This window comes from Physeter macrocephalus, chromosome 21 (assembly GCF_002837175.3).
Source record: "Physeter macrocephalus isolate SW-GA chromosome 21, ASM283717v5, whole genome shotgun sequence".
NCBI classification, from domain to species: Eukaryota; Metazoa; Chordata; class Mammalia; order Artiodactyla; family Physeteridae; genus Physeter; species Physeter macrocephalus.
This window is the reverse complement of record NC_041234.1, coordinates 84,393,591-84,404,214: the sequence shown is the minus strand read 5'-3', so window position 1 is coordinate 84,404,214 and position 10,624 is coordinate 84,393,591. Positions and strand designations below refer to the sequence as shown.

The window sequence follows — 10,624 nt, the reverse complement described above, 5'->3', positions numbered from 1 at the left end:
TCCTTCCTGTTTCAACTTCATTGCCACACATCCTATTCCCAGATTCTGCCTAAAGACTAGCCTAAACAGTTGCTTTCTTAGCTTTGAACTTCGGGTACAAGATAAGGAATGGGAGGAAAACAGGGCTGCCCTTCATGGTCCTCCACAAATATGACATGCCTGAGAGGAAGTTTTTGATCTTTTCTAAGCCAAGGTGACATCACTGACACGACACTACTTTTTAGAAGCTGACCCTACCCGCCCCACCCACTAGAAAGTGATGGTGAAAATATTATGCTTCCTCTATTTTCATGCTTTCCAAACTGCCGGTACAATCTATTAGGAAGTTGTAAAAATCAATTCAGCAGGCTATGAACAGCATTTTTAAAAACTAATAAAATGAAGTAGAAAATGGTAGAAACACATTGCAAGTAGTAAGCATGAGTTTTATTTTTGATATATAATTTTTATTAGTTTGTTATATGTACATGTATTTGTATACTGGGTTGTGACATTTTATGCTTCTTACTGTGGGTTGGAGCAAAACTTTGAAAACCACTGATCTAAAGGGTATATATACTTCAACCCCAGATGTAGTCTGTATCCTAAGACCCTCCATCTGACACATTATTCCAACGATATTCTACAGTTCCTTTTTAGTGCTTCTCTAGGAAGCAAGACTGATGTATAGAGCCCACTGATAGTCACTGAGCAATTTTCTGTATAGAAAGATGCATTTGACAAAGAAGAAGGGCAAATATTTAATAGAATACAGCAGAGTTTGGTAGCAAGTGTTTTGATGAAGTATTTTTATTGTAGAGACAACTGTTAAATAAAAAAGCTAAATATGCCCTACCATCTATCTCCCCCCTAAATATGTAAGGTTATGTTAAAGCACATCCATGCTTATCTTTTCTATCCTATATTAAATCAAATTATAACAAAAATCAGCAAATGAAGTCCCCTAACAAATTTCCTACATTAGTAATTTCGGGCAAGTCAATCCAGCAACATTCCAGAATAAAAGAACTCACGGTACCTTCTTGGCTTTTATTTGACTTCTTGCTCCTTTCCCAAACACTGCATTTACCCTTTAACCTCACTGGGAGTATCTTTTTAGACACACTACATACATTACTAGGAAATTTCCAAAAACTAGGAAAATGCTGATTCCAATTCACCAAAGCACTTACATGCTTAAATAAGGTCTGCAGCTCTTCCAGCCTTATGAGCTAGACATGAAATGCAAATAACTTGGTGACAGAGTTTGTCATGAGTCATTAGCCTCTTAAGCTTACAGTCTTTTACTTCCGCTAATGCCTACAAATTTACACGTAAGTAGACTCCTAACCATTTTTATCTAGGCAAAATTCATTACTGTATTTCATCAATCTAAGATGCCATCAATTGTAAGACTCATCAGTATTTTACGTACCACTGAGAAAAGAAAAAAGGCCAATTAAAGTATGCATTAGCATCAGTTTTAAATACACCAATTTCAGGGATATTAAATTGGGAAAAATATGTGCCTCATCAAAGAGATGAAATACAGGAGCTGATTTTAAAGGATGTTGCCTCTTCTCACTCCTCAAGTGTCTGTTGACATATTTTTAATGTAGAATTAAAGTTAATGGGACCATTTTTTTTTCTGAAAATGAACTTTTGGTTTCACTGCCTTCTAGATGTAGTATTTTGGCTAGTTTTTGAAGGTTAAAATTTCCAACATTTTACCAAAAACGTCACTGTCACTTCAAACAGGTGATCTCAGGAATGTGAGTATTTGGTAGGAAAAGAGGAAGAACGAGGTAGACAAGAGAAAAGACAAAGTCCAAGTTGTCAACCATTGTTTTCAACATTCTAACTTAAATTTTTTTAAAAAACGTTATATTGTAAAAAGGAACAACCAACTGTTCTGGAGCCTTAAAAAAATCAAGAGACCTTAAACCAGGCTTGAGAAAACTCTTACAAGGCAAATTTTATTTTTTTCAAGTTACAAAAATATGCCCATGTCAAAAATACAGTCTAGTCCACATAAGAGTAGTTCCAGCCATTTAAAAGTTATACAGAGTTTGGAAAAAGCAATTCATATATGTCTTAAAACAATGAATTAATGAACAGTATACAACCACTCAATTCAGTTATTGCTTGTTATACGCAGCTTTTACTTGAAACTGTTCCTCTTAAGGGAAAGGGCAATATTTGGGCAATCTGATTGTTGCTGCTAAAGCTGTGGTTTTAAAAAGCCAATCCAAAATTAGAATAAACTTACTTTGAGTAGAGTATAATGTGTACATTTTAGTCAGTACTACAGGAAGGTAGGAAGGTGTGGTCTAAATTTCAGTTCCATCCCCTTCTCCTACTTAATTCTATTTTGCTAATATATCAGAAATGTAATGTGTAGTTTGCAACAAGAGTAAATGAATCACCAATTTTCAAATTAAATGACAAGAAACATTAACTTTGAGTTGCAATGTAGAAACAAAGCTGGCACACCTAGTGTAAAAACATGAAAACAATAAATTCAAGAATGGAGAAACATTTAAAGCTTAACCAAAACCCAAAGCTAGATTTCTTTCTCTTTAGATGTTGAGACATAAAATGAATCAACTGGTTCTTTTGAAGTTTATGAGCTTATGAAGATCTGCTGTTCTCTGTTTTCTCTAAAAAGACAAAGTGTTAGCCACATAACAGGAACATGTTTTATAACAGATCTATTTGCTCAATGCCATATTAAATAACAAATCATGAGATTAAATAATTTTAACTTTAAGTCGTAAAAAGACCATGCAGTTGACAGTGTAAACACAGAGAACAAATCACTCACTTTGGGGGTGGGTAGTACATAGGAGACTTTTGGCCTGAAGTTCACACGGAAGACTTAGAAGTTAAGGGTCCCAAAGAGGGAGTGATGGCTTTGTTTCCAACTTTCCTGTCAGACCCTGTTGCAGGGTCAGGCTTATTGCTGACATTTTACCCCCATAAGTTCTTGAATAAACGGATACATATACTAGTGATAAGTATGAGGTGAACTGGAAAAACCTTTAAAAATAATTCTTAGAACAAAAGTGGCCTTCATGACCATTTGGTTAGGATACTTATTACTTTAGTGACTTAAATCCTAAAATTAGGCTACATTTTTAGGAGGTAGAAACAAGTACCAAAAGTGTACCATTTGGCCACCCCACCTTGCTTTTGGCCAACCTCGGATCTCTACACTTCTCACTTCTCATTCTCCCATTAAAGCTCTTAGTACTACTACGATTCACTATCTAAAGTTACAGACCTGGAGCTGCCAAGAAAAAGCTTTCTTAAGTTTTGCTTTTAAGCCACTGAGTGTATCTAACACTCAGGTATCAATCGAGAACATTTTACGCCTCTCTAGTAGATTAATTCACTTAAGAAAACATGCCAACATAAAAAAAAAACACCTACATTACTTAACATAAAGACTACGGAACATCTCTACATGCCATTCTAGTATGTCAGAGTAATTATGTAAACCTAAATTAGTAATGTGTTCATTGAACTGATTTGAAAAAGCCTCATATTTAAACTGCATTACCAGTGTTTACCAAAAATAGGTACATGTTGTACTACAAAATTAGCCTAATAACAAAAATCACTCCACTTCCTCCCAGAGAGTTACATTGTGCTGATATCCCATAGACAGTACTATAAAAGGATTTAATTTTTGCAATACACTGGGCTCACAGTGAGTATATTAGTACAGAGACCATGGGTTTAATGTTACTGTAAGAATGTCATTAGTGAAACGTATATAAGGCATGTAGAAAACTAACATTAAAGCTCTTAAGGGCAATGATCTAAACTGGCAGCTGCTAGAAAAGGTGCTGCTAGGAATAAAAAATATTAAAGAAATTTAGTTTCAGCACATACTAGTTTTTATTGCTTCTACAATGCAATGAATTACTTCTTATAAGTTTCTACTGCTGGAACTAATGGACCAAAAGATAACGGACTTTTGCCCCCTTTAACTACTAGCCCAATCTTGAAAACGGAAGCAGTCGCTTGCAATCTTCCACACGGTATTGTTAGCAGTAGACTGAGCAGTCAGCAGGAAGTTCTGGTTGAAGTAGTGTTGTCTGTTTCCATCAAACTTCACAGTTCCACTGGTCACCACAAGAACTGTAGTCTGGGCCTGAGTAGCTTGCTCTTCACCCACACAAAAAAAGAGAAGAGGTTGGATTCTCTCTCTAAGTAAGCAAATTTTCAGGTTTAAACTACACTGCCTAAAATTTAACACTAAAAAAAGTTTCATAAACTTTCTTTACTTTGCACATTATCTTGAGCATGTGCACCCAAAGCCAGAAAACTCAATAATCATTTCAAAGATATTAACATTATTTTCAGTCCAGAAAGATTTTGGGTGCTCTGAAGTTTAAAAATAAAAAGCTTATATCTAGAATAGGACCATTTGCTTGCTGTATTTATTAATATTTCATTGGGTTTCTAAAAGAGTTTTGTCGTATTTTGCTTCTTAAGCTTTCTTTTCAAGAACCATAAAGGAAAAAAAAAAAAAAAAATCACACTCAACTACTACTTAAGATGCTTAGGACCCCACCTAGAGGTTAATCTTATAAACTGCATCAGTCTACTACCTTGAATCAAACTGTCTTGCCGAAAGTCATCCTTTCACATAACAGTGAATTTCTATGAAAGTTTAATAGGTTGTAAGATAATAAAACACATTAATCAGAGATAAGGTATAATTTTTCTCTGGAGACCTTTCAAGGTACAGAAGGCAACAATTTATTTAGGGAAAATAGTCGTTCCTCTCCATTAACAAAAATCATATTAAGGCTCAATTTGTCACATGACTTTTACTAAGCCATAATCACTCAATCCACCAAAACCTACTAGTGGTCCTCTGGAGAGAGATACATCTAAAGGAGGACCAAAAGTTTGATTTGACAGCTAAATTCTTCATATTTAATTTGCTCAAAAAAGTAATTATTTCTACCACTGAAAGTCGCTAGCTGCTTTTGATGTTAAAGTTCACTGCTCACTAAAGGAAAACAAAGGAAGTATCTTAAAAGACCATGATCTTACCATGAACTGGCTGGCAATCTAGCATATTGACCTGAAACTCACTAGAAGGCAACATGTCAAAAAAATTAGCTAGGGCTTCCAGCCCTGTTACAGCATTTCCATTCCACACTAAAGTGGCCTTGTCCAGATACAGCCTGGTTATTGCCTAAAAAGAAAAAAAGGGAAAGTTTTTTGTTTCTGGGTATTTTATAGAAATGGATTGAAAGGTTACAGGTAGTATCTAAACATTTTTATTGTTCTTCCTCCATCTCTCCTTCTCTTGCCCCCTCTCATGGGAAGACAGTGTCAACAAGGTATGCGCCTTATAACGTTGGCCTTAAATAGACATTATCCTGCTTTTAATAAACTAGGCAGCTAGCTAAATACTTTCTTTTTCATATTTCTCTTTAGCCACACTGAGAAAACTGTGTATCAAACTGGAAGAGTGTTTTTTTTAAAGTTTTGCTCTCTGTATTAAAATAAATTAAATGATCACAGGTTTCAAGCCCACGCAGCCCTGAGCCAGTTTTAATCTCCCTCCCTTTTCTAATTCTGTGAATTAACAAACTTGTCAATCAGGCCCTACCTGTACACTTCAATCCTAATGTTTATATACATGTGAGTTATTTAATGTTTGAACCATTTAATGTTTTATGTGTTAGGAAGCCTTCGTTCCTTTCACCACTATGGAAATAGCATATTTAGTTCAAAAGAATCAGGAGTACTTGCTAAAGCAGAGTCTTTGATAAGTCAAGTAAGCTAAAGCTCAAATAAGGCAGAATTCAAGAGTTAACTTTTTAGTCCCAGGAGTCAGTCACAGGAATTTAGTGTGTCACAGGACACATTTGCTTAGCTCTAAAATTTAACTTTGATGAAAGGGCCAACACACATCTGGACTCTGGAAATGAACTATGTTTCCTTTTTTTTGGGAGGGGGCTACTTTGTCTTTGAAGGCACCAAGGCACAATAAACGTCCATTGTTACATCGCTTGCCCCGTCCCTTGTCATCAAACGTCAGTATCAAGAACTTTTTAATCTTCTGCCTTAACAAAATAGTTTTTAGAGATACTAACTTCTGTACCTACAGCGTAGACAAAGTTATCTAAAACATAGTCCTATTCCGATAAGAGACCTAGGCAAGACTCTCGAGCACATACTGAAATAGTTACTTAGAAGATATGGCTCAGGGATAAATCACAATGAAAAAAGCTGATGAAGTCAGAACTTGCTCTGCTGAAGACTAAAAGTATCCAAGCCATGCAGATTCTGTTTGTGAGTGCCAGCTACAGCTGTGAGCTTTAATAGAAAATTATCAATTAATATATGAATTTAAAGGGGCAAATCAGGGAACAGTCCCTGTAATGCAGACCCCCTTCACTAGCATTAATACTATTTTAACCATATTGGTTATACAATGGAAGGAACAAAATGTAACATATTTAAGTAAATATACGTTGGGTCCCATGATAAGTGCAGTAGTTAAATTAATTCCCATTTACCACCCTAAAAATAAAATGAGGTTAAGAGAGGTTAGCAACTTGCCCAAGGTCACAGAGCTTGGCAAACACAAAGCTGGGGTATGATTCCAGAGTCCACACTTCCATAATGCCATACCAACCCTTCCTTAAGCAATGTGCTTTTAAAGAACACAGCTATCACTTATGCAAGTCAGATGAATGGCTGGCTCAGAAAAAAAAAAAAAAGAAAGAACTGGTATTTAATAAAGAGTAGTAGTCTATAACACTCACCCGTCTTCTTTTGTCCATTGTCTCATAGTAAATATTGACAAATTCCTCAGCAGCTTTGCATGCCTGATCTACATAAGTTTTAAAATCCTACAAGAAAAAATTTCATTAAAGTGTACATTACCACCCCTCCAACCCCTCAAATCACCAACAAAAGCTGATGATTTATTTCAATCACTTTGTAGCTCCATACACAGTCCACACTCCTCCACATAAATTTGGACATTTTTAACGTTAGGGCTCAAGTTTCCAATTTTCATTATTTTTAAGGACGTATCTTCAGGACATATTCATCCTTGATTAGTCAATTTCACTTTTTTTCTTACTTTAAATATAAATTTATAATCTTTGCTTGGCAACTGGTACTTTAGGCTTCCAGTATTTTACAAAACATTCACCTTAATAAAAATTATGCAGTCTGAACCTTAAAAAAAAAGAGAGACGGGGCGGGGGGCGGGCGCGGATTGCCATTGAATAAATTAGGAAACAAGCGAGAAGTTATTCGAAAGTAGTTGAATAGGGAAAAAAAATTGAATAAGTTCAATGAACTTGTTTGAAAAGCCAGGTACTTAGGAAACGTCCTCACATTACGTAAAAATTCACCGGCGTTTGTAAAGGATTTTAAAACCGAAGCAAATAAATGCTGTTGCGGTTTTCTCCTTCAGGAAGATTAAGCACTTTCTTCCCCAGCCATTTACCAGCCCAGCCTATTATTTTAATTAAGAACTAGCTTCGTTTCTGTCTCAGGCAACTGAAAGTTATTTAGATCGAGAAAAGATTACAAGCCATAAGCAACAGACCCCAACATTCCGGACTCTCGCTAGTTCCCATCTCAGGGTCCTTTCCAGGATCGGAAAAGCGACTGCACGGCCCTGGAGGTGGGGGGTCGGGGGGATAGTGGGGGCTGCAGAGATCGGGCCCCGCCCCCGGCGCCTGGCGGGCCGGACCCTGATTCGCCGCTTGACCACGTGACCAGAAGCCAGCCCGCCCCAGAACCCCTCCCCTCAGCCGCCCGCGCCCGGGCACCCTGCCGCGGCCGGGGCACTCACCGTGGGCATGGCCATCGGGGAGCTGGTAACAGTGTGTTTCGGCTGTGACGGATTCACCGAGTCCTGTGGTGTCTTGCTCCCTTGTCTACGGGATGATCAAATACTTAGGAAGCCAGAGAAACCCGCCAAACCCACAGAATTCTCTGCCCGCCCATTCTCTCCCGGAAGCAACTCGGTCCGCTGTTAAAAGCACCCCGATGTACCAACCTTAAGTCCAATTCTCTTCAGTTCCGACCGTACCCTCCCATCTGCCTTATATATTCACTCGTTTGATATTTATTAACTTAGTTTGGAAGAAAAAAACACTCTGCTTTTGTAGCTGGGCAATTTTATCAAAAGTATCCATTTCTCCAGCGTGCCCAAGGACAGCAAAAAAAGACCTATTTAAGGCGTCCAATGGGGAGACTTCTTTGCTCCAGGAGGTGGGGCCAGGGCTAGGTGAACACCAGCAAGAAACGCTAGGAGACCTACTTGACCTGTAGCTAACCGGAAAAAAGGGTGGTGCTTGGGGAAAAGCGTGCAACCGCACTGCGCATGACTGGTAGACAAACGGCTGAGAGTTCTGGAACCTTCTGGAAAAATCACTCTTCACCGAATTAAACCCCAGCGTCTCAGTAGTAGTCCTAAAATCATTCACTATTTTGATTTGGCACTATTCTGTGGAAAAGGTTCGTTTAGTTCTAGTCTGAAAGGTCTTGCAGACCTCAAATGAAGATTAGTCTCTAGGGCCATTCACCCCCTTCAGCAACGCACCCTCTAAAAATATTTAAAATTTTACCGAGTGGTGACCGCAAGCAAGGTACTTTTCTAAGCATTTGAACCCCATATTCACTTCTTACAATAACACTATGAGGTAATCATCTCTGTTATACAGTTAAGACAGAGAGTGATTAAGTAACCTGCTTAGGGTCACAAACTAACTGGGATTCAAGCTCAAGCAATTTAACTACCACTACAACTGGACTCCACTCCCCAGCGTCCTTCAAAACCGCTCATCTCCAAGTCCCCAACAAATCCGATATCTCGATAGTTTTACCACCTGTGGCTGGTGTGTGGCTTCTCATCAGCATGACGACTCCTTTCTCGGTGTCTTCCTCTGTCTTCTTTAGACCTCTCGGTCCTGTATCTTCTCATACCTGAATCTAAATTTTCCCCGGACTCTCCTCCGTCTCGTCCGGCTCTAACGGCAGCAACTTCCCAGAATGCCCTGCGCCCTGCCCTGAGCCCCTTTTATTGCGTCACTTCCGGTGGTGTCTCGAACTTAAAACCTCACACCTCTTAGGTGGTCTCAATCGCTACTTGTTTGCTACTGAGTCTCAATACATCACCAGCACCGCCTTCCACCTCTTCTCAGGGCTCCAATTCTAAGTGTTGAATTTCCCTAAGCATGAACCCCGGAACGCACTACAGGCTTCTCAAACTCGGGGAGTCCAAAATTTAAACGCATTATTTCCTCTGCACTTCCACTCTTCTGTATTCCTTCAGTCATCTATGCTTGAATTCTTGGAATATTTTTTGGTGTCTTCCCCCCACCCCATCATCATAATTCATTCCTTCATTCAACAAATATTTATTGAATGCATACTATGGGCCAGGCATTGTGCAAGGTTCTGGATACACAGTGGTGGGCAAAATAGACATGATCTATACCCTCATGAAGCTCACAATGTAATTGGGAGTCATAGACAATAAACAAAACACTGAATTACAGAGGAGTTCAAAGTAACTTGCCCAATTCTGCCCATTCTTTAAAGAAATTCTCTCTCACTCCCCTCTTTCTCTCTCTCCTCTATACACAAACTCTGACTTTGATTGCTCTATTCTCATTTTTCCAAAATTCTCCTAATCTTATAAAGACCTATCTTGGTCTGGTCTCAGTTTACCCTTCCAGACTTCTCTCCCATTATTCACCAACATTGGCAAAGTTAACTGCTGTTAAACTACTGTTTACCAAAAGTGACTCATGTTTACTGCTTTATAGGTGATTGCCTTTCTTGATTGAGAGCTTAGAATGTGTCCGGATTTATTATGATTTCATTCAATCCTCACAACCCCTGGAGAGGGAAATATTATCAACGTTTTTAAGAATTTAAACTGAAGTTCACAGAGGTTAAGTAAGTTGGCCAAGATGACGCAGCTAGTGGAGTTGGGATTTTAACTCACAACTGTCTGATCCCAGAATCTTTGTTCTTAGACACTTTGCTATGCATGCATTTGCTTATACTAGGCTTACTTTGGAATGTTTATTCCTTCCATTTACAACTGCCTTTCAGGGACCAGGGCAGGTACAGCCTCCTCCATGAAGCCTTCCCTCATTTCATGTCCCTAGAACCCCAGAAGATGTGACCTGTCCTTTGGCTATGAGGAGTGGCTATTGGTGTGGGGCAATAGTGCTGGGGACTAGAGGAGCATTGGGGGCACTGAAAAGGGACAGCTAAGCTAGAGGTAAAGGGAAGGCTTAGAGGTTTGCACTAAATGTTTGCACAGAATTTTGTGCACTTTTATTGATGTGCTACAAGGATGGGAGGTTGGGTAAACTGATAACATGAAACCAAGCAGGACCCTGAGGGGCTTTCCTGGAGACAGAACATCCTATGTCTCCTGCCTCTTGTTTGTAGAAAAGCTTTAGCATCCTAGGCCTTCCCTGAGTTATTTTAAAAAAATATTTATTTATGGGCTTTCCTGGTGGTGCAGTGGTTGAGAGTCCGCCTGCCGATGCAGGGGAGGGGACACGGGTTCGTGCCCCGGTCCGGGAAGATCCCACATGCCGCGGAGCGGCTGGGCCCGAGAGCCATGGCCGCT

At 39.0% G+C, this 10,624-nt stretch overlaps 1 protein-coding gene across 1 annotated transcript; it reads right to left on the bottom strand.

Moving 5' to 3' along the window:
- Window positions 1-1,929: 1,929 nt before the first annotated feature.
- Window positions 1,930-7,988, bottom strand: LOC102978168 (NTF2-related export protein 2). The gene is made up of 4 exons (XM_007105794.3): window positions 7,823-7,988; window positions 6,777-6,863; window positions 5,050-5,194; window positions 1,930-4,152 (listed from the first exon to the last, which is right to left on the bottom strand). Exons 1-4 carry the CDS (start codon window positions 7,835-7,837, stop codon window positions 3,971-3,973), a joined length of 429 nt encoding a protein of 142 aa, XP_007105856.1. The 5' UTR covers window positions 7,838-7,988; the 3' UTR covers window positions 1,930-3,970.
- Window positions 7,989-10,624: the final 2,636 nt, after the last annotated feature.

What these genes read in the sequence shown, in the direction of transcription:
- LOC102978168 (XM_007105794.3), bottom strand. An exon ending in CAATGGACAAAAGAAGACGG is followed by an intron (nt 5,195 to 6,776) that starts GTGAGTGTTATA and finishes TTTTCTTTTTAG; the next exon opens with GCAATAACCAGGCTGTATCT. An exon ending in AGATTGCCAGCCAGTTCATG is followed by an intron (nt 4,153 to 5,049) that starts GTAAGATCATGG and finishes GTGTGGGTGAAG; the next exon opens with AGCAAGCTACTCAGGCCCAG.